General features: G+C 40.9%; 1 protein-coding gene across 19 annotated transcripts in view; it reads right to left on the reverse strand.

Moving 5' to 3' along the window:
- Positions 1 to 24,231, reverse strand: part of FGFR2 (fibroblast growth factor receptor 2) — an 85,455-nt gene that overhangs the window by 16,893 nt on the left and 44,331 nt on the right. For 8 of the 19 annotated variants that reach the window (XM_071749559.1, XM_071749573.1, XM_071749564.1 and 5 more), the window contains 4 exons: positions 15,473 to 15,663; positions 14,478 to 14,625; positions 10,532 to 10,735; positions 1,958 to 2,108 (listed from right to left, as the gene is read on the reverse strand). In XM_071749559.1, coding sequence (XP_071605660.1) covers positions 1,958 to 2,108; positions 10,532 to 10,735; positions 14,478 to 14,625; positions 15,473 to 15,663 — 694 coding nt within the window. Of the gene's footprint in view, positions 1 to 1,957; positions 2,110 to 10,531; positions 10,736 to 13,047; positions 13,193 to 14,477; positions 14,626 to 15,472; positions 15,664 to 24,231 lie in introns of all 19 variants that reach the window. The other 11 variants (XM_071749574.1, XM_071749565.1, XM_071749570.1 and 8 more) reach the window with 3 other exon arrangements.

The raw sequence follows: 24,231 nt of genomic DNA on the forward strand, positions 1-24,231 counted from the left end.
AGCAGGGGGGTCCTAGATGATCCTCAGAGGTCCCTTCCAGCCCCTGATCATTCTGTGATTCTGTAATCTCAACTTTAGAGATAAAAGAAAAAAGAAACTTCAGAGGTTCTGGGAAAAATCTTTTTGGTTGCAGCCTAAGTGCTTAAGGGACACATTCAGGCTCTGTAACACACAGAGAATATCACTTGACTCCAAATCAGTGAGGGTGCTCAGCAAGTTTGGTGCTCAAACACGACCCAGTGTAGTGGCCAGATGTGGATAAGCATTTTCACAATAGATTTCTTAAGATCTTGGCTTTCCATGGTAAAAAGCAGGATTCATAGATGTGATACATGCAGGGACTTGTTCTTAACAGCATGGACTTCTGTCTGCCCCCACAAAATAGAGGGAGAGGCTGTCACACCATCAAGACAAGAGTGGTAGCCCAGGGCTAAGGGGTTTGAAAACCCCACTCAGCCACGAGACAGGAGTGAGAGGTGGCTCCTTCCCAGGGCAGCCAAGAGACTCCTTGTCAAACGTGGTCTTTGCCTCAGTGAGAATTCCTCAAGCTGTTTCAGCCTGGTTTCTAAAGCAAATGTGAGTTTAAAAAGGTGCAAGAACTAAAGGGCAGCATATGCTATGCTGAGGTCATCCTGCATTTTCTCCAGAACGAAAATTGAATTTAGGATCTTGGCAGAGAACAAATATTTGCATTGGAAAATGCTTAATTTATGTGCTATTGCCCTGCTAGGACGAAAGTAACAAACCTCTCATTGTGTGCCTCCTGCCCCCCAACCTAATAAATTGCCTCTAAATAGCCTCCTTTCATTGCAAATCTGCTCCACCTACGTTTGTGCTGAATGCTGGGTTTAAATGTTTCACACTCAAAAATTTTCCGCATTGAGTGGGTACCCCGAGGGGATGGGCTGACAGTAGTACAAATACAGACCCCACTGTTGACTAGGATACTGCAGGTGGCAATTACAGCCTTTTGCACCAGTTTGCAGCTACATCATTAAATTTCCAGAACGATGTTGTCAGAACCTTCAAAACTGCAGCTCTTCTATCCAAAAGTTACAACCCCGAGCTTTAAAAGAGAACTGTTCGTGATAAAAGGTGTTGTTTTCCCAAGCCACCAAGACACTTCTTAAAATTAGCATTAACTTTAATATATAATCATGGTTCTACCAGTGTTAATATCCTCTCTCTTTTACATGTCTTTTTATATTAAGAAATATGGTTACAGCCTTAATTAGCTTATTCAGCAGCTCATTTTGCATGCTAGTCAACAGACTTTGAAGAAAATAATATGTAGGTGGATGAATCTGCATACATCAAGATTCAGTGTGCTCTGCTTGAAACCTAATATTTTTAAGCCACAGAAGTTGTACCTATATGTACACAATATGCAAAATGTCACACTAAATTAAAACCCATCATCTCCACTAATCCATGCTAATATTAAACCAACACAAAATACTAGCCAGGAGGTCCTAGAAGAAAGAAAAGATTGTCTACCAACATATTCTAGATCTTCTCTATCTCCTACATGATATTTTATTACCCATTTTGTATATATTGAAAAGTTAAGTTTAATATTTCAACTAAGAAACATGGCTTAATGTTCAGAAGGTATTGCTTGGGGAAATCCCAGCTGCCCCTCAGCAATTCTTGGGTATGGACACGTCTCAGCCTAAATCACTTTTATTTTGCAATAGCATTTCACTGCTTTTGTAACAGAATTGTTACATTTCAGCAGGATATCCCAAATCCTACCAGAAATCTGAATATAAAAGCAGAATGACAAGCAGGGAAAAATCACCTTCTGTTGAAAAATCAACTGACTTCAGGAAGCTGAATTGAATCTCGATCTTAGAGAAGGTTCAGAAAATTGAGATTTTCTGATACAGGGATACTTTGGGAAAGATGTTTCCCATATCATGGTTTTCAGGGATGTGTAAAGAAACAGGCTACATACTTATCTCTTGGAAACTCCCATTTTGGGTCTTCTGGCAATTCATATTCTGAGACTCCTGCCAGCATGGGGGCATCAGCAGTAGAGGAGAGGCGAGTGGTGATCCTCACCAGCGGGGTGTTGGAATTCATGGAGGAGCTGGAGTCAGCTGACACCTGTTGTTGCAATACAAGATGCAAAAAGACAAGAAGGCAGAGATGTAATCTTGACCTAAAATCTGAAAAGCAGCAGCCCCTGATATCCAAGCCAGCTCAGAGCTATTGCACTATTCTCACAAATTTACTCTCCACTTGTAAGCACAAGGGGACTCCAGTGGCTGACAAGGCTCTAAGCCTGTCCCATAAATAGAAAGCTCTAAGTTTTAAAAACATTCACTCAGAAGATAAACTAAGCTTTTCCATCTTTTTATCAAATTAATATTTTTTTAATCAACTCACAGTATTACACCACCTTTAGATACCTCACTAGACAGGGTATACTGTGAGCAGAGGTAGCCAATAAGTTCTCTTCCACACACTTGTAGCTGCCAGTGTTCACTCCTTTCCACAAATCAGCACACAGTTTACTACTTTTTGGTGTTACTCTTCAACTGAATTTTTCAGTTTTACATTGAAAAACCAGTATGTTTTCAAAGACTCTCATAACTGTCACCAGTGCCAATGAACAAGTTCACATCCTGGATTCTCTCACATATTTTCTAAGTGTTCAAGACTGAAAGCATCAAAAAGCTATCACAGTACTTAGGGGATATTTAAATTTTCAGTTAACCACATTCTTAATTAATGATTCAGCAGGCAATGTGGAGAAGCGGTCATAAAAACAATCTAATGTCCAACGCTTTGAAATGTAATTTACTTTGGAGTATGATTTCTCATTGGCCTCAACAACAATTTTCCTTAGAGCATCAAAGGTAGTTAATGAAAATAAGGTAACAGTTCCATCCTTGTAACACAACTTGTCTTGCTGTGAATAGTGTATCCTCTGTACGGCTGTATCCTCAAACCTGCAAGCAGCAGCCTGCTGTCTGCTGACCTCAGGGTTTCAAGTTTTGAACACAAAAATGCTTGTACTGCCAGTCTTCTTTAAACGTGGATTATTTTTCTCTCTTCAGGACACAACAGTCTTGGCCATGGCCAAATCTGGTGGTTGAGGTCGGATGAAAGGTGTTGCACAATGCCATCAGTGGTACTCATCCTTGCATCAGGTGGCAGGAGATGCTTCTTGTCCAGCATCCTTGGCACCCTGCTGGAAGCCTAGAGCATCAGAGGAACCACCACTCTTGGGTTTTATCCTCCTCACTTGTAGTCAACTTTGACACCAGGTTTACTTATATAAAATGGCACCAGGCTACAGTTTTGTTCCACACATAACAAAGACCAAAAAAAAAATCAATTAGAAGCAAACAGATCCTGATAGCACTCAAGTGAAGGTCAGTGACAGCAAGATGAACACAAAATCCTCTTGTCTCTGTGACACCTGGTAAGTCAAGCTTAATGCTCCCTTCCATTATTCCAATTAACAATTACAGTGTCTCAGCCCAGGGAATTACTTGAGCTCCTCAGACTGGGGCTGAAAGGTTTTTGCTACCATGTCATGCTCTTACACACTGTATTTTGACAAGACAAGGCTAAAGTGCTCAAATTTCTCATTGTGACTCAGACAGCCTGTTTTGTTTGAGAGGTCTTTTTGCAGGTCAGCATCCTCAAACCCATCTAATCCCATGGGGTTGGCATCTTGACACATTTTTCTATGACCAGAGATTAAGACTGGCTAGAGTTTTCAGAAGGAAGAATGTGTTAAGGGCCACTATCACAAAATTACCCTTGCTGACCTTTTTTTGCAGCTGACTGACAGCTGTTTCTTGATATTAGAAGCTCCAGCTTCTGCATGCAAGACATGGTATCTATAAAACTCCACAAATAACTGAATACATTCAGTTCAGATTCAAGTGGTGGACTGCCTTGCCCCTTGTCCATGCAACCATTGATAATGTTCAGATTAATATACAAGTACCTGGAACATTCCCTAGGCTAATAAATATGGTGATCACTTGGGATACAAACAGAAAACTACTATTAGGGTAGACTAAATAGATCAGTATGTGATTGCGCATCCAGAGAGATGCTGCCATGCCCAGTCTAGAGGGGAACTAAATTGCTCACTCAGAGCTGCAGGGCAGGTCAGCATGAATACCCAGGCTAGAATTAGCTAGAATTAGACTTGTACTTATTGTACATCATTTTGCTATAATTTAAAAATAATGCTTTTAAATGAACCAACTCAGCACTAAGAACCATGAAAATCTCCAAGAACAAAGTGGCAATTCCTCTGTCCCTCAGTACTTCCCTTGAATTTCGTTTCTTTTATTTCTAGTTTACATTTTTAAATCTCTCTCACTTCAAATCTACTACTAATGCTCTATGACCATTTCCTTCACATTTCCAAAATCCACTCATCAGCCCCATTCTACCGAGATCTTTATTCAGGGCCTGATATATTTATCTATTTATTTCTTATCATTGTCTTTAGTTTCTAACATTCTTTATTGTAGCCATTGTTTTCTTGGGACATAAGGGAGGCATGGAATTGAAACTGCAAAATTTAGATGTTATCCCTTATGTATCAGAAATAGTACAATTTGTTCTGGAGTCTTTTTTTAATGAATACAACATTTTTATTAGGCACTGTTCAAGTGTCTAATAACGTAAGACAAAGGAGTCTTAGCATGGTTAAAATCTATAAATGTAAAAATACAATAAACTGAAATACTCTGGTGATGCACATCAAATGCAGAAGGTAAACAGTAATAATGTATAGAGAAAAAAAAAACAACCAAACAACAAAACATAACAGATGAAAGGCTCTGCCAACTTCCCTTTTAACATGATTGCATATTTACTTCACACAAGCATTGGATGATTGTTCAGAGAGGCTGCAGGTAACCTGTGCTTTAACGTGGAAAGGAATGATGAGAAATCCAGAGGAACTACTCAGTGTCTGGGAGAAGAATAATAGATGCACTCCCAGGGAATATTCCTCTGATTGATTAAGTGGAGCAGTACAGTTACAGGAGCTCAAGGGCTATAAAAATCTGCTCCAGCAAAGACAAAGCCAACCCAGGCTGGCCAGTAGTTAGAGGAAATATTCCATTCCAAAATGGCCTTTCACCTTTTCAGCAATAGTGCAGAATTAATCTTTGAACTCATCCCTTGAGCAACTTTTTTTTTCATCACCTCAGAGTGCACTATAAAACACTGAGCAACACCCTACCTACTCCAAGGTCAGGAGACATGGTCAAATTTAATGTGCATGTCTACATTTAAGTAAAAGCATACAGAAAACCTCCTTTCCAGCTTCCTGCTTTCCCCTTTTCACCTTTCCCCTTTTCCCCTTTTCACCTGCAGCACTTTCCTCCAACCCCTCCTCATGTGGGATCATGAACCCAGAACACTCCTGCCATGAACCCCATATTTTAGCACATGGAGTTGCTTTTAATTATGTGGACTTTCTTTTTGCTTCCAAAACTTCAAGGTTCCCAAGACACAGGTGTAACAGGGACCATGTTCACATTGTGCAGCAAGCTTGGAATTGTACAGGACCAAAATAAAGACTCCAGGGCCACTTTGGTGCCAAGAAGCAGCAGTTGGGACACCCAGGCAGAACACAGGAATTTCTTGCACTATCACCTAGCTTACCAACATGGGCTTCTTGGAAATAAAAGGAAAAAAGCAAAGCCAGGGCAGAGAAGCAAGGAAGTGCAGCTGATGCAGGTGACCCAGACATCTTCAAAGTCTACAGTGTTGGTAGTGCCTGTTTGCCATTGTGAAACTACACTAAGGAGGTATTTTGAGTGTTTAATTATAGCAAAGAAGGCAGAAATCAGCACTGAAAGTACTACTGTGGGATGTCAGCCTCAATATGAAGGTAGATCCCCACCATAAATATTCCTTCTGTGCTTCCTTTCTGCTTTTAGAAAGGCCAGAACCAAGAAAAGTACCAGCCTCAGACAGATCTTTAGCTCCATATCTGCACTTCAGAAGGAGAAAAGCCCCCTGTGTCCAAACTTCATGCATTATAATATCCCCATTTTAACAACATATTTTTCCTCTGGACTACATAAATTCTTTAATCAGCTCTGAGAGAATGCTTTACAAGCATTTTTAAGCAGTGGATCATTCCAAACAAAGGAATCTTTGCTGGAATCTGGAAATGCCATGTGGCAAAATCAGCTGCAAAGCAGTGTGTAATTGTCTGTAATTGATTATGAAGGGTGTTTTCCTCCACTGATGATTTATACCATATCCTGAGGCCCAGATCTGTCACTTCTGGCATTCATGCTGAGAGATTTTAGCATTCATGCAGTGATTTCCTATAATTGTCAGTCTTTTTGAAGGCTCTGCTATAAAAGTTAATTTGAAGTCAAATGCATGTATGTACACAAATATAATCAGTAAGTAATGTTACTAGCTGTTCATAGGAAGGGTCCATCTGAGGGACTGGATCTAGGAAAATGCATTACAAGAAACTGAGGGTTCATATTGTTAAGTTCTGACATTTAAAACGCACATGCCAGCCCTTCATGGAAGTTACTCCTTCCGAAGCACACAAAAAATAACAAATGAGCACAACTAGTCAACGGTTTCCATTTAGAGAAATCCAAGGAGAAAACAAGAAGCTAAAAGAGGTATTCAGGCAAACTCCTTGCAACAAATCCTACTGACAATTGTGTATTAATCTTAGTATTTCACGTAGCATTGAGCTGTAAAAATATAATTAATTTTAAGGAATAGATCCTGAAATACAATGTTACTTTATTTATTCTGGATTACTTTTTTGCTTTTCAGGTTCCAGCTGCCACCATCATTTTGAATTGGCTGTTCTGCTTGGTGTGTTTAAGTCTTATTTTAAACCCATCAGTCTTGGCTCATCACAAATGCGCTGACTTTATGAAGCATTAGCAACCACAACCCCAGCAGACATAAATTAATAGGAATGTATTTAAAATACTAAGTCTAAAAAAATAATTTCTCCTTATGTAAGACACATAAATCCCCAAGTTGAGGGTGTCCAAATTTGGCCAACTGAATGGGATAGCACAAGTGAAATGCTCTAGTGATGTACACTTGTACCTGGCTTTGACTGGGCAAGTTGCAAGACATGGGACCTTCTATAACCACTAAAGCATCACTGTCTTTTTGTCTGTTTAAATTATAATTTATTTGTTAAAAGGAAAAAAAAAAAAAAAAGTAGCCATACATCCTACCGAAGGCTGCTGCTCTACACCCTTTGGTTCTTTTTCACCCATCTTCTATGCATATCACAGCTAATGCCAACAGAGCACTGCACCTCTCTGCTTTATATAAAAAAAGATAAAGTCCTTGATGGAGTTCCCTATAAGCAGTTTCCATCTCCAAAACCAAGTTTTAGAACCTAGTGAGGGTGAGGCTCGTAGGGGGAGGGAACTGATAATTCCTGACTTCATCGTGACCCTTCCAACGAATGTGGAAAGAAGCACATTTTGGCAGGAAAATTAAAAAAAAAAAAAATGCCTTCATGTGGGGAATGCTGTGGTAGCTCAGACTAAATAGTGTATGAGAATCCAGGCAAACAAACCAAACCATATGTTAACTCAGCAAGACTCTTATTCTGCTTAGACAAGATGGCATCAAAGTCATGCAAACGTCTCTTCAGCAACCAGGATTATTTTCATATCCAGATCCTTAGGGAGCATGACACAGCAGCAGAGAGCTTCAAAAACAATTATCAGGAATTTCTCAATCTATGGGCCTCATTTCTCTGGAATTCCAACAAATCCCATCACCCAGCCTCAGATCCCTGCCCAGCCCACTCAGTCTCCTGCCACCAGCATCTCCCCTGCTCCCTTTCACCCATCCTCTTGTCATCTCCATCATTCTCTCTCTCTTCTGCCCCTGCACAGCACAAAGGCAAGCAAGAGCCTCTTGTGATCAATAAATAGAGGTTTAGTGACAAAACCCTGCCAGGCTTTAAGCACAGTTCTCTGCAACACAAATAAACTGAAACAGAAAAGTAAGCCTGGTGGTAGAACAAAATAAAACAAGTTGAATAAACCAGAAACACACACCCATTCAATAAAAACACTGCCTTTTTGAATTCTTCATTTGTGAGAATAATTCAGATACCCAAAACCATCTTTTAAAAGATGCAGAAACTATACAGCTACTGCTGCCCCAGAGACGAAGGAGACTGCTAGCTTAAAATTTAAAGAATCTTCACTAATGATGAATAAGTTTTCAAGGACTGCTTGTCTACTCCTGCCTTTGCAAGCTAATATAATGAGAGAAATGACCAGTGAAACCAGTAAAGCAGAAATACACATCTATTTTAACATTTTATAGGAGCTGTATTTTCCCTCTGAAGATACAACAGCAGACAGCCCTTCAATGAGAAACTCCTGTTCATAAAAAAAATGCTTGGGAGAACTGAGTAGTGGAACTTTTGCTTAGGGGTTGAAATGGGATTCACACTTTCAAACATCCACTGTTTTTCAAAAAACAATTCCCACTTTTATAAGGAAGATGCCATTTTTTTGCTAAGAGACTGTAGAAAAATCAAAATAAACCAATAAAACCCGATCTGACGAGCGCTTTAGAAGGCAGAGACTTTTTTCCTCTGTGTAAACAATAGCTTTGGAGCAGGTCCATATTGCATCATTTCATGCTAACTGGCTAAAGCCAGGGCAGTGGTTGGCACTGCTGTCACATGCAATGAAATAACACTGTCCCCCTGAGGACCCATTTCCAACTGACACAACTGAGCTCACACCAAACCCCAGGTTATTTTTTATGCTGCCACCGTATCTGTGAGTCATTGTGATGCTTTTATATTTAGGCACAAATCTAATAACTGCCTTCAATCAAAGTAGTTGATAGGTATCTCTGTCTAACTTGCTCTGGTTAAGTAAACAACATCCAAAAAAGCTTTTTGGTTTGTCCAGAAAGCTACAAAGAATTTTAGCCATACAGATGTGTAAATTGAGAGCAGGGCTTCTCATCACTCCTGATATACTCAGAGGCAAAAGTCCCTCTCCTTCAAGCAAATGAGTAAACCCATAAAACTACAACAACACACACACACCCCTCACCCCAACATAGACAAATCCAACAAAATAAGAACATTTTGTTTATAAACCAAAATGAGTATTTTTCAGTTCAGACAAAGTTCATAAAGATCTGGTAAAATACAGCACTGCAAAGGAAGATGGCTAAAGCATTACTAGAGAAAATTCCCTGCAGTATTTCTAACCAAGGTGATTCAGAAGCCCTGGAAAAAGGGTTCAGAAAAAAAACTAATAATGTCTGAAACCTCAAGCCCAAGCTCCACCCTGACTCTGGCCAATTATGCACTTACCCACTGAAAACCTATTTTTAAGGCAGGTGTATTACTGGTAGTTATTGTACCCTCTACAAATGTAGAAATAATTTGCAGAAAATCTGCAAATCATGGTGCAGATAGGCTTGAAATTTGCTCAGATCCAAAACCCCTGAGCAGAGCCTGGATCCAACCAACCCCTGCAGATGGTCCCTTTTTGAACAAGGAGCTGAACCAAAGCCTCAGACACCAACACTCCTCCACCTCGCAGGGCTGAAGCCTGGGGGATGATTTGGTGGGTTTAAAGGTCTACCCTGAAGACCTACTGCAAGAATTAATATCAAAACATAGGACACTCCATCTTCAAAAGCAACTAGTCTTTCAGTAGATGACAGTATGTGGGAATGGGGGCTGCTTTGGCAAGTAATGGCTTGTGACAAAGCCAAAGGTCTGTTACTGGTTCAACTGGTTTGGTGCTTGTGGTATTATTGCCCTCTCCAGAAACACTCATTGTCAAACACAAGCAATTGTAAAATATATTTTATGTGATGCTGTTGTATTTGAAACCTGACATTGGCTTTCACTGCTCATGCAAAATCATTAGCATCTTAAACACACTGCCTGAGATCTGATAGAGTATCTCTCTATCTCTGATAGAGTATCTATTTTTACTTGATTACAGTGGTTTTTCTATTTTGGGGTGATTTCTGGATGTTTGGCTATGAAATTCCCTTTTCCTCAGTTTTCAAAATTCTTCCTGAAAAATACTTCTCTGTATCTGGTACCTAGTTACTGTTGCAATAGTTACCTTAGAAACATTATACATACAAAAATAAATAGGATTCTCTTCCAAAGTCCATTAAGTCAGCAAAATTTTTTCCGCTGACTTCAATGAGCTGTGGGGTAAATACTTTAAATACTTTTTTTAAATAATTTTTTTTCCCCATCCACAGCCTGCTAATACAGAACATACTCAATTTTTTTTTTACATTTCTCCTCCAACATCCCTAACCTGTTTTCCTTGCCTGGAGACACCCATGGCTGCACCGAGATCCACTTTCTTCCCAGCATGCCAGCTGAAAATCCCAACCCTCCTGCCATTTGCTTTAACTTTTAGTTATTTGGTTTCATTCTCTTGACTCCCCACTCCCAAACTTTCACCGGAAGGATGTGCTGGCTGAGTTGTTGGGTTAAAAATAAAGGGTTTTGAAACTCTTTATCTACTTTCTGTTACCTGTCTGCGCAGAGGGATTCGCTTTGTCAGCTTGTGGACCGCGGGCTGGCTGCTGAAATCCGGCTTCTTGGTGGTGTTCTTCATGCGACACAGGATGACTGTCAGCACCATGCAGACAATGAAGAAGACCCCTATGCAGTAAATTGCTATTTCCAGGTAGTCTGGTGATGCTGGAAATTCTTTTTCTTTCTCAGGAGCTGGATTGGGAGTTTTCGGGAGGGAACAATCATGCCAGAGAGTTAGCGCGCGGTACAAGCACAGTTCAGTACAGTGCTTGGAACAACATGAAATGGGCAAAATACCAGTTTTCACAGTGTCTGTGTGACATAGAGAAGACTGTGAATGTTCAGGCTACCTTGCAGTCTGAGAATGATTCCTCTTTCTAAATCACTGCTTTGACTTCTTTGAGATTGCCACTGAGTGTGAGCTTGTGCACGTATGCACACTTCTATAGACATATCCATGTGTCTGCCTAGGTAGGTAGCTACATATACATTAAAATATTGGATAATTAAGCCTAATTTCAGGGCAAAATACAAACTGAAGTGTTCAAATTAGGCTCAGGTTCATTTTGTTGCTCTAGTCAAATTTAAAAGCACTGTAATTCTTTTTAGCCGCATAAAGACACATTGAAAGTTAAGACATTGAATTAGCCTAAAAGAGAAGTGCCACAAATTAAGTCACAAATTGTGAATTAACAAAACAAACAAAAAAAACAAAAAAAACAAAAAAAACAAAACAAAAAAAAAAAACAAACAAACAAAAAAAAAACAAAAAAAAAAAAAACAAAAACAAAAAAAAAAATCACAAATAGGCATTTGGGCTTGAGTCTGCATTGGCTGTTTATCCAAAATTTTCCCTGGGATCTAAAAATACAGAGGGAAGGCAGGATGAACCGGTTCAGGTTAGGGATTTTAAGAGTGTTTTTAGGAATCAGCTGCTTAATTCACTGCAGTTGATGCCAGGTGCCTACCTCCCCTGAGGTCCTTTGAATAGCCCAGCACTGGATTAAAACACATAATGTTTTATGGGGAAAGCTGGATTGCAGGCAATATGTTAATTATGAGTCTCCTTTTTTGTGAGGACTCCTTATTTCAAGTAACATCCTCAGTGGTTACCCAGCCTGTGAGACTAGATTTTAGAAGGAGTGGTCCTACATAGCTGTTACTCTGATTGAAACCACTTTGAAATTATCTTCAAGGCAGTTCTCTGAGCAAACACTGCCCCTAATCCCTTCTCTGGGATTCATCCCCCAGGTAAACAGCATTCAACAGCCATCAGCAGTCACTCCGCAAAGCAATGCATGTTCAGGCTGATATTTTCTTGTGCCTCATTCTAGGCTTCTAAAAATCATTTCATTCAAGAAAATCGGGTTTTAAAATTAAAACCAAAATAAAATAAATGCTGTTCAAGCCCTTGCAAAATGCAGAAGCAAGCTCTACACAAGTACTGCCTTGCCTTCTGGGTGATGGACCACGCAGGCTCAGTGCTCACCCAGGAGTGAGATGGGATAAAGTTGCCTTTTTCAGTATATTTTAATAAAGGAATTATCTGCAGTAAGTGGGAACGTTTCGCTTCTGCAATGTGAACCTCAGCCATATGCACATGCAGGGTTTGTACCTCCCTTTCTCAGGATTAACAATTAATAAATTGTAAGCACAAGATTATCCAGCCAACTTCATATTTTTTCCATAGGAACTCCTAAGGCAGCTGCCAACACTTATAAATGAGAACATTTGACTAGTGGCAAAACCTCTATGGTTACATCTTTTAACAGCTGATAAAAATTTTCAGGAAAAAAAAAAAAAACAACAACAAAAAAACCCAAACACATTGATATTTATTGATGTTTGTTTCTTTTAAGGGCAGAAACATCATCAACCCCAGGAAAGCAAGACATGCTTTGCAGTAAAAGCAAACCACCATTAGTTTCCCCAGAGCATGCAATATTTAAAGATGCAGGGAGCTGATTCCCAAGATATGGAAGGCACTGCTTCTGTACACGATCCATTGGCACTAATAGTAGAATTTCTGTAAGAATTTTGGATGATAGGTAAATGAATTGAGGCATAACAAATGAATAGCTTAGAGATTTTGATGAACTGGTTTTGATTGTGGCCAGATTAGTCCCAAAGCTTCATGAGAAACTTTGAATTTCCTCCACTTAAAAAAGTTTACAATGATTAATATGTTGATTTTCAGTTATCTCATGGAAGTGCTAAGGCAATGCAGCTCCTTAGCCCTTCTGATGAACAGTAAACAGATGTAAAAACATTCTAATTGAGTGCAATGGACATTCCCCCTCCCATTTTTTGTGGTTTTTAGGCTTTTGGAGGTGCAAATATGCAACAAGTCAAATCACTGGCTTGAGACAACCCCGTTTAAAAATAATAATCATTGTATAAGTCCTTTTCTGAGACAAAAGCCGTGCTAATTCTGCAGCGATCAACAAGGGGGGGAATAAAATAAAAAAAAAGAGGAAAAACCACAGAAAGAGAGCAGTGTATACCTGGCAGAACTGTCAACCATGCAGTGTGAAAGGATATCCCAATAGAATTACCCGCCAAGCATGTATACTCCCCAGCATCCTCAAAAGTTACATTCCGTATATAGAGAACCTCAATTTCTTTGTCCGTGGTGTTAACACCGGCAGCCTAAAAAAAAAACAGAAGAGGGAAGCAAGAGAAAAAGCTAGACACTGAGAGAATCCTTGTGGATAGGGAGCTGTAGCCACGGGGCTTTGCACTTTGGAAAGGCAGAGGTGTAGAGATGCAAAGCTCCTTCCCCATCCACAATCCCTCACCATTTACCAACAGGTCCCAGCTCACCTCGGAAAGTAATCAACACCCTTCACCAGACCTAAACTCACCACCTAAACATGCATGCAATCAAATGACATGGAAAAATTAACCCACAGTTGTTTGGCTTTTTTCCTTGTTTTTGAATAATAAAAGGAAGTGTAAAGAAAAAAAAAGAAAACAAAGTAGGACAGGAGGTGGTATCCTTCACATGTAGTTATCTGCTACAGAGGAAAGACTTTAGTGCAAAATATACTCTGAAAGGGAAAAAAAAAAATGAAAAAGGCAAATTGTGCTCCAGGGGAGAACTCAGTAGCTCTCTGAAGCAGAGTATCATCCTTCCATCATTCACTGCACTACATTTAAGTCCTGTACATTATGCAGTGTTGCCAAATCTCAGTTTAATTTGCAGTCTGGTAATATTAGGTGACTTGCTTAGAAGCACAGTGGAGAGAGCAGGATGGTTGCTCAGGTCTTGTTCAAAAATCAGTCATAGCTCTCAGAAATCTGGAGAAAAAACAGACCTCAAAGGTCCAAAAACCAGGAGACGGAAATCAATTTTGTTTTTCCTAAATCATACAAACTTTTAAAAAATAATCTGGAAGGTTTAGATGCCTTTATTGCCTTTTATTGTCTTTACTGCTATGGAGGGGTTATTACCCAGTTAATAACAGGTGAATGACAACTGGAAGACCCCTCACCCTGCAGAGTTGCAGTTGAGGTGAAAGTTGTGACTAAACTGACACTTGACTGGGTACTTAGGTGAACACTTCATATATATACACACGTGTATATATATAAATATGCACTTATTAGGTCATAATTATATTATTCAAAGAGTATCCTATAGGTGAACTGCAAAGTATGAAGAATTAACAACAAAACTAGACATAAACACACACAGACATAAAGATACCAAACAGGAGAGAACAAAGAGCAGGGTCAGAAACCAGTGCTGACGTTACACTCAGAATATTGTGGGAATTTTTCCATGGCTGCTGGTGTAATACCAGTTGCATCACCAAAAGAGGATTACACATATACCACAAGGCCAAAGAGTTAACCTACAAGCTGCCTGCAGTCTCCCAAAGCACCATTTTTCCAGCTTCTACATCCAGCTTGCTTTAAAAAACATTGTTACCTTGTATACTTGGCAGAACAGAGAGCCAGGCAGACTGGTTGGCCTCCCCTATATAATTGGAGACCTTACAAATATATTCTCCAGCATCCGCCTCTGTCACATTGTACAGTGTCAGCACTTCAGCATTGGAACTATTTATCCCCGAATGCTAGAATAGACCAATAACACAGGAGAACAACGTCACTGCTGCCCAAAAAGGACACTGAGCTGTCTACGGTCCCACCACCAACATGTCACAAGAAATACTTCTTCCACTTCATGCAGGTATCGGTGTCAAAACACCAAGGGATTGGGGGTTGTTTGGGGTCTTTTGGTGGCGTTTTGTAATTTTGCAGCGGAAGCATCATGGGAGGGTGTTAGAAAACAGCAGCACTGGGGGGGAGAAAAAACACCAGAACAAGATGATCTAGAGCTGGCTGTCCTGCCTGCCAGCATGCTGAGTTTTGGCAATGCCACCCAGCTCAGAAAAGTTGGGAGTTTCCTTGGTCAGGGCTTGCATGCCAGCAGGAATGATACCACCTATACGCTGCAGCATGCCAGTGAAAAGTGGACATCTCTGCAGGCTCAGCATCCAGAAAACCCAATCCTGCCAACAAGCTTTTGGCAGCAGGTGCCATGTTACTTTGAAACAAAGAGGCTGAAGAAACGTGAAAGAAATGGAGTACATTGTCCCGGGTATGTTTTGGATGCGGTCTGCTGAAACACAACTGTCAGTGATGTGCTTTAAGAGGGTTTTGAATTTTTTTTCTTAACAAGTCATGCCTGAAACATTCAGAGATAAAGGAGTTTATGGAAGTATAAAAAGAACAAAACAGGATCTATAATCGGAAGAGTTATTTGGACTCACATATGTTTCTCTAACTCATTATTTCATTTGTAAAGTAACCACTTCCATTTTCAAATGCAATTCGGATCTGAAAATTCTTGGATTCACAACAAATAAATTCAGTGCTCTAAAGGAGTCGTCACCATCACCAGCATCTGCAGAGCCTCACCTTTAACACCTGAAGGTAGGGCAGCCCATCTGGTCCATATTTACTGCCATTCTTTTCGACATGTTTTATCCACTGGATATGAGGTTGAGCATCACTGTAGACCTTGCAGACAAACTCAACGTCACCTCCAACCACTGCTGAGGCATTTGCTGGCAGACCAGCTTGGAGGATGGGCCTGTGTGGTGATCGCTCTGGTGGGGAAGGGGAACAAGAAGGAGCAATAGAGAGAGAGAGAGAGAGAGAGAGAAATAAAGATGCATAAATAAGTAGAGCTGCCAAGAAAACTAAGTGAACTCAAGCCAAAAAGCCCTGTAAGCCTGTTGGCTGACTCCTCTGAAATAGCACTGCAGCCAAAACCTATAACAAAAACTACAGTTCAAAGGAGATGACTTGAGCACTACACTTGTAATATAAAGAATAGCTCTTTGGGGGGAGGAGGGGAGAAACTGTACTTCAAAACTTGACACATTTTTCATCATTCAACTCAGGAAGAATCTGTCTGATGGTTTTTCTGATCCATTGCGATAAGTACCTCTGAGTTTTAAAACATTTTAATTGGACTAAGCCTCCACAAAATAAGAAGAGAGATTTACTGATTAATTCTGAAACCAATTAATGTGCTAAAATAAACCGAGGGAAATTGTTCAAAACTAGCAGCACTGAAACTCCTCATGCAGGATGCACATACCAGACAGCTCAACTTTTCAAAACACTCTGACCAATGCTGCCACGAGAGCTTCTCTCTACTTCACCCAGACACAGCAGCAGAATCAGCAGTTTATTCTTATTCTGAGCAGGACACCAGGAAATAGAGAGTTCTCTGGAATACTGCAGTGTATTTAATGTGAGACAATAAAGTTTTCAATCTATGGACTTGCTTAAGTGATTATCAATGTTCTTGTTTCCATCAGTAAGGGCACCCTGCATCATCTGTGTACCAAGAGAGCCACTGTTCCCAGCCCAGTCCTGTGGATATATGTTGCATACACACAGTCTTTGGGCAAAGCTCACCCTCAGCTATGGCAGCAAGGCAGCTTTCCATCCCCCCTCATTAAATGTGATTTAAAAGCTGCTGAAATCTTCAGGGTGATGGGCAGGGCTGAGCCCAACTCTCCAGCCTGCAGGGCCACCAACAGCCACCTTGGTGCTGGACGAGGCAAGTGGGAAAAGCAGAAAAACTTTTCATTGAAACATCACAGATGAGAAAGTCCCCTCAATGACAGCCCTGGTTACCACATTTCTTTATTATCCAGCGAGCAAGAGAGACATTGAGAGCCTCCCCAGAAAACCTTCAGAGAGCTGCCGTGTCCTCAGCCTAGCTGGGAACTCGCTGCCTGACTTAACTCTCTCCCTTTCCTTTTCCAAGAAAAAAAAGTTAATACTGATCTACACAGACTTTCAAACCATGAATTAGAAGTGAAACACCCATTGCTCAGCCCCAGCCCCTTCTCCCCAGCTCCAGGAATTTTCTCTAAGATAAGCAAAAACCAGCAGACCTAAATATTTATTTGTAGAGGCTGTGCGCTGCAAAAGCTTTGGCCATTCTGAGCCAAATCAACTGAATTTCAAACCAAGTGTTCCTTTTTAAGCACACTGGTTTCCAATAAATTGTTTCACAAGCAAACATTGCGAGTGTAATAGCAAATAATGATGCCTGTGGAACAATGGGATCTTTTATACAGTCCAATATATTTGGCATGCAGCAAACATCTACTGGGAATTTATTCACTGAGGCTATGCTGGCAGCACACTACAAAGCAGGAGTCTTGTTTTACTTGTGGCAAAAGTGCATTTGTGTTGCAGTTATTAAATTATTCCACAGCTACGTGGTGTCATTTGTGAAGATCTAGGAGCCTTTTAATATTTTTTAATTTGTAAATTACAGTAGAACTTATAAATTACTATTTTACAGTTCTGAAGAGAGCTTGTAGTTTCTCATCTGATGCTGAATAAGCTCCAATTCTCTCTCCTCACTCCTTCATTTGGGTACAAAAACAGCAAGCAAAAAAATCTCTCTTTAATAGAAACCTTACACCATCTTCCAAAACTTATTACAGCTGCCTTCAGTATAAAATGAAACCTTAGAGAATGTTATTTAAAATGTTTTTTAGAAGTCAGTAGGCCTCATGTTTCATTTCTCCACATCAGGGTTTGATTTCCTTTGTGACCTTATTCTCTGCCCTTAAACAAACCAGAGAATGAGGCCTGAAACATCTTGGAAAAGTTCCTACTATGCCAGCATCAGCACACGAAATGTGTTTAGTTTATCGCCATACCCATCAATGATTTAATCTTTTATTGATGACTGTCAAACATTTCCCCTACTGAAAAAAAGGAGGCAAAGCCAAGAAGTGAAAGCAAAGTTCTTACACTCTTGATTCCAAATTCCACTGAAAAAACTAAATAAAGTGAAGGAATATGCATAGGTAAAACATGGTGAAATTTCTTCTCTAAAGGTAAATGTGTTAAAAACAAACTTTAGTTGCCCACCAACATATGGAGCAACTATTAGTGTTCATCACCTCCCTCAGTTCAGCAGAAGGGAGAATTCCTCTGCCCACCCAGGGAAATGACACAGAAGAACCAAACCATCATGATACAAATTCAGTAGCCTCGGGGACAAGGACCAAGAGAAACACACTCAGTGTTGGAGAAAATAATTAAATATGGACAAACTTGCACTAGTTACAAATGACCAAGCGTAATTCTGTACAGCATCACTTCTTGGAAAAAAGTCCTTTCAGGATGTTAGCCTGTCTTTCCCATTGCTCTGCAAACCACACACATGTCAGGACTCTCCTTAAACACAGGTACTGTCAAAACCATATTGATAAATCTAACATCACTGCTCGGGCTTTAAAATACAAGTCAGGCATTTGTAAGCAGGTATCATCACTCTGAACAATTGGCTACACTAATATTAGATGAAAACAGAGTGGTGCTTTTATTTTTACTAAAGACAGGCAAGAACCAAAGTTGCCTTTAAAAATAAAAAACAAATTTTAAGGCTGGTCAAACTAATTTTATCATTAGACTTACACAACTTAATAATCAGGATCAACACTAAACTTTAATGACCATATCCCCATGTAGTTATTTAATTCAGTGTTTTGCTTAAAGTTGGCCACCAGTCTCACAGCTCTGTAGGCCCACCAATTTCACTGTTCCTCTTGCTCATTTATATCTAATTCCATCAGAACCTCAAAACCCAAATCATTACTATTTGACCACTGAAATTTCAGTGTTTCACTGTTAACATGTTTTAAAACCAAGTTAGTGTATGCTATAATACAGGAAGCCACCCCATAGTTCAGCTGTCTTCATGCACACTAAACACTACATTATAGGGACCATAAAAAGTAGTAGATACTAATTTTATTACCATAAATATTAGTTACTAATAAACTACACAGATATGTACAAGGTTGTCTTGCTTTCTCAAACAGATTCAACTGAAATGGAATAGATGTTTAAGAGCAAATGTAATGGATGTTTTAAAAAAAATTTAAATTTAAAAATATTTTCTGTATATTGTTCTGAAAATAACCAAGCCAGACTGAGAGTATAAATTAGTATAATTAATATGTCTCCATATGTTACATTTCCTTTTTATTTTAAGTTTCTCCCAAACTCTAGAATACTTTGTAAAGAGAAAGCCTGCTTAATGCTGCATCCCATCTGAAGAGACAGACACCAGCTTGCTCCCTGCTGAAGATTAGATACAAACTCAATATCACCCCCATTTGAGCAGTCACTTATTTACAAAGGGCAGAGCAAAAATGGTTGCTCATGTGAGGAATATCACATTCAAGACTACAAGCATCTAAATTTTACACCACCATAAACGTGCCCAGGGCTTGAGCATTTCTGCTGGCTTATCTATAGACAAACAGACTGGTTATCTGAAAAGAGAACTCACAGAGAGACCTGTCCAATGGCTTAGGAGAAACTGTCATTTAGCCTGTTAATGTTCAAACTCCAGAATACCTCCCTCCAAGAGGAAGAAAACTGTAAAGAATCCAGGAAAAATGCAAGTTTCCAAAAATCAATAATAATGAAGGGAGCTGCCCAGGAAAGTCCCAGCCCTGCAGGACACCTGGAGATGGTTGGGAGCCCATCATGCCAGAGATGATGGAAGGAGAAGTAACTGGAAAGACTATCCTGGAAATGACTATTGGAGCCTGCAAACTGCACAAGGAGCCCTGAGAATTGGCTCTTCAAGATGCTTAAGTCCCTGGACAGGTGGTTCCTATAGAAGGGCCTCATCTCTGTCCTGGTTTGGACCAGTGATAAACCATGAAAATCTCTATCATCTCCTCCAACTTCTTTTGCTGACCACCTGCAGCCAACAAAGAAGGAAATCAGTGAAGAAAGAGAGAAAAATTATGATGCAAACACAGGAGATGAAGATCGAAGTGGTGGGGACCAAAACCAAAGTTTCACATCCAAGAGAAACCAGTAGATAACATCCCAACACCCTGCTCCTAGGGTAGGGATGGAAAAACTCTAGGAAGAGAGGCTGCCTGCCAAGCACGTTGATGGAGGGAAGATGTAGGGCAGGATTTGCTGGTGCCAGAGGCCAAAGTGGAGGGTATTGTGCCTGAAAGAGTGGCTGTGGCACTGCTGGAGTGGAGGGAGAGGAGGGAGAGGAGACAATAACCCCGGAAGGGGTAAGCATCGGGACCCATCCCCAGGCCAAGTCTCCTTAGCAACCTGGCTGTGCCAGGGGCTGAGAAGAGCTCTGGGGATTGTCTATCCAAGCCTCCTTGTTACCCTAGCACAGACAGTTCAGGACCTTTCACGGGAGCTAAAAGCCAGAACCAAAGCCCATTGAAGTCAGGGGGAAAACTCACATGGAATTCAATGGGCTTTGGATAAGGCATTTGATTCATTTCAACAGAAAAAAATGAAAACTACTCTTATTTTTCTCCTTTTGAATGTGCTCGTTTCCTCTCCTTGTAAATGTGCAATTCAAGTGCAGGCCAGGAAAATAAAAGCTGAATAGCAAGTGGAAGAACAAATATGAGTTCTGGGGACAATGGAGAGATCCTCAATTAGAGAGGGAGAGGGAGAAAACAAGTTGCCTAATTCTTTTCCACAATTTTCAACTAGAAACATTTATTATTAACTTTAATACCAGTTTTGAAATGTTACTGACTCCTATAGAGTCATCTTGATTCTTGCCACTGTGAAGTTACAGAGGGCTCCCTCAAATGATGTCTCTCAGAGCATTAGTAACCTTTCTGCATCAATAGCCCCTGGAATAGATCCTGTGTATCAAGTCACCACTGAAGGAAAACTGAAGCAATTCCAGCTGTCTCCACAGAACTGAAAACCTGGATCTCTCATGTCCTCTTCTTCACTTGTCCTGGTCAGCACAGCACATTCAGCCCTAGTTGCTTCTTTTGCCTGACTCTGAGCTCAGGAAGTCTTCAGCAGCACGCAGGACATTGTTCAGTGAACACTCTGCCCATTCCCAATCACCTTCCTTCCAATCAGGCAACATCTGTTGCTTTGGAAAATGCTAATTATCCTGTAAATTATGGGTCTCAGAAGCATCCCACAGCGTTTTAGGCCAGACTGTAATCACAGCTTCTTGCCTTGGCTTTGGCTTAGCATGCCAAACTTGCAAGATTGACTCTTCAGCCTTAAAAAAAGAGAAATCAGTCACAGCCTTTTCATCATAAACCGGGACTGAAAAATTTCTCCCCTACCCAGAGTTATCCAAGTTTGTACAAAGGACCTGATTTGAAACTGCACCCCTAAAGTGGAGTGGCAAAGGAGGGGTCTCACCAAAGAGATGGACTTTCCTCCTTCAAGGCAGCTTTCTACACAGCCCAGGCCAACTCTTTGCTTCCTTTCTCCATCCATAAACAGTTGCTGCTGAGGGCCTGTGCTCTATGCAATGCTGGAAGGAAAACACAGATAACTCCACAATTTTTCTCCATGGCTTGAAGGAGTAAGGTTGAGCTCTGGTGGCTTTTTCACAAGCTCAGAAACAACTGAGCAGGTGTAGGCAAAAAACCCCTCCACTAATTAATGTCAGACCCATGAGCCAGGAGCTGAGCAGCTTATACCAGCTGCACATCAGTTTGGTTTCCTTTCTGCATAACATGAAGCCCTCTGTGTTGTTTATGGCCAATTCAGAACTGTTGCTGAACTGTCATGTTCCATTTCTACAGACACACATACCCTCCCCTCAAATCATTGCTTCCCAGGTAATTTATCCCCAGCAAATTAAGGACAATGCTCTCTTGCAAAACCCAGCACTACAAGATTTTTTTCAGGCTACAAGGAATAACAGATTGCTGTCATGAAACACTAAGAGATAAAGACTGTCCCTGACAAGAACATTTGATAAAGAACAGGAGCCTCTCAGGCAGCTTATGGACCAGACCAGCATTACCAGTGCTGATGAAGTCATGCTTTACAAATTTTGGCATCTTCTACCAGTAGGCATCAGCCAACAAATGCTCATACTATTCAGTATTACTGGGCAGGAGCCTCCATGTAGAGCATTTCCCATTGGCCCAGCACTTCTTGAAGAAGTCATCTTGGTGGCCAAGAGCTCAAAGGGGCATCCCTGCAGCTGGAGTCCTCACAGCTGAACCCAGAGAGGCACCACAGGGATCTGCTCATGCAGTTGGGACTGGGGGGCTACCCTGCAGAACCACTTTCTAAAATCCCTCTGTTCTCACATGTAGAAGCCTTTTATACAAAGCTGAGGCATTTCTTTCTGCTGCTGTGTCACACACATCATCACCAACTACTGGACCCACATGTCCATATCTGCCTTGGTTCATGGACCAGTACCAGCAGTCAGTATAAAGTGAGACAGCAGGGAAACAGACTCCATATATGCCCTGCTTCCTCATAAAATTAATAAACATCTGAACACTGGCTGTTAGAGAAATTCAGTTCTAAAGATCAAAATTTGATGGCAGACACCAGAAGCAGACTCATTTGCTACCTGTAACAAAGCCTCTGCCACCCCATCCAACTTCATGTGCTACCCAAGCAAGGCTAATTGAATAAAAGGCAATGCCTTTTTAAAATCTTTCCAGAAACCCATCAAATGAGTTCAATTCAAACTCTTTGTCCTTGGCTTCACCACCTTCACCTCTGATGGGAAGCAATGGCACAGGTTCTCCAGCAAGCAAAACTCCCACTGATGCTATCCCATCTGTCTCTTTGGATAGTCCTAAAACATAGCTTCAGCTTGCTCTCCTATGTGCATTTTTGCTAAAATCCATCTTTGCAGCATAAGTTCACCTGCACACCTCTTCCTCACATGGCAGCAAGCCGGGGAAAAGAAATCAAGCAAGACAGACTTATTTGGCTTGATATGAAGTCCAGTGATGTCAGTGAAAACAGGAGGGAAAAAAAAAAAGAATAAACATCACAGTCAGAACTAATTAAAAGCTCTCCTTTGTCCTTAAAGCAAAGCCCTGTTGTTAGGCTGACAGAGTGTGGGTTTCATCAGCACTACAGAGCAGAAAAAGTCATAGCAGCAAGAGTTGTACAAGACTAATCCTGGAGCTGGGTTGCAGCATCCCTCCTGCAGTGCATGCACAGGCAAAAGCTTCATCCATCTCTGAACAAAGCAGGGAGAGGCCTTATTTTGGTGTGAAAACTCATGAGAAACAGCACAAGGAGGAGCTGAAATTTTCATTGACATTCTTTGCAGTGTACTTGAAATGAAACAGGCTCTGAGAAACTATGAAAAACAACTTGTGACTTCTCACAGACAAGTGGTAAAATTTTATTGCTCCAGCTGCTTCCAGAGACTGCATTAACTTTTTACACACAGGGAAACCATCCCTTGCCCCATTTTACAAAGCTCCCAGCTGCTTTGCAACAACGAGAGACAAGATTGGGGTCCAGCATCCTTGGACTGGGCTCTCCAGCAGGCTCTGCCAAAGGTTTCCTGTACTCCTGGCAAAAAGCATGTTTCCCAGAGGGATGATGTCCTCTCCCTGCTGCAGTGGGTCTTGCTCACCAGTGCACCCAGCAGCACCATAAAGCAACTGTTGTTGTGACCTGCCTGCACAGTTTTCATCCTCCAAATTTCCTGCTCTGCCTTCAAAGTCAAATGGAAAAGATTATGTCAACCTTTAAAAGCCTTCTTATATTTCTAAACCTCTCCCCATTTTCTTACACATTCACTCCACTGAGGAATGCAGGTGTGAAATTATGGGAAGGGCCATGGAATTCTGCATCCCCTGCTAGACACAGTGGATGGACCAGAGACCATTCCTGCACACAGGTTCTCCAGAACCAGCTCTGTGCTGGACCTCCCTGGCTCAGAGCTGATATCCCTATGTTGGGCTTCAATCAGCCATTGGGCTTGCCTGAAGTTTGCTGTCAAATGGTCCCGTGTCAGGAGATGTCCCTCCATCAGGATCACATCCATTCTAGCAGCACAGAATCCAAAACCTGCTCTAAACACTGGACCAGGACTACTGCTCTTGGGAAGACCCTGATCATAAACCTTTGTCATATTTCAAGTAATTCAGGTAAATGCAGGTAGAGTTTACAAGATTTAAGAGCTTCAATAGCAAGCACATAGGCTGCTTGGACACGAACTTTGTGCTCCAAACCATGAAAATTTTCCTCTGTTCTTTTCTACAGTTCTTGACCTCTTTTTCTGCACCCACGTTTTCTTGCCTTTCAGCACACACATCCAAATAGAAACCTCCTACAAAGTAGACCTAGAAATACCATCAGCAGCCTCTGGCTGAGCAGCAGGTGACACAACT

This window comes from Heliangelus exortis, chromosome 7 (assembly GCF_036169615.1).
Source record: "Heliangelus exortis chromosome 7, bHelExo1.hap1, whole genome shotgun sequence".
Lineage (NCBI taxonomy): Eukaryota > Metazoa > Chordata > Aves > Apodiformes > Trochilidae > Heliangelus > Heliangelus exortis.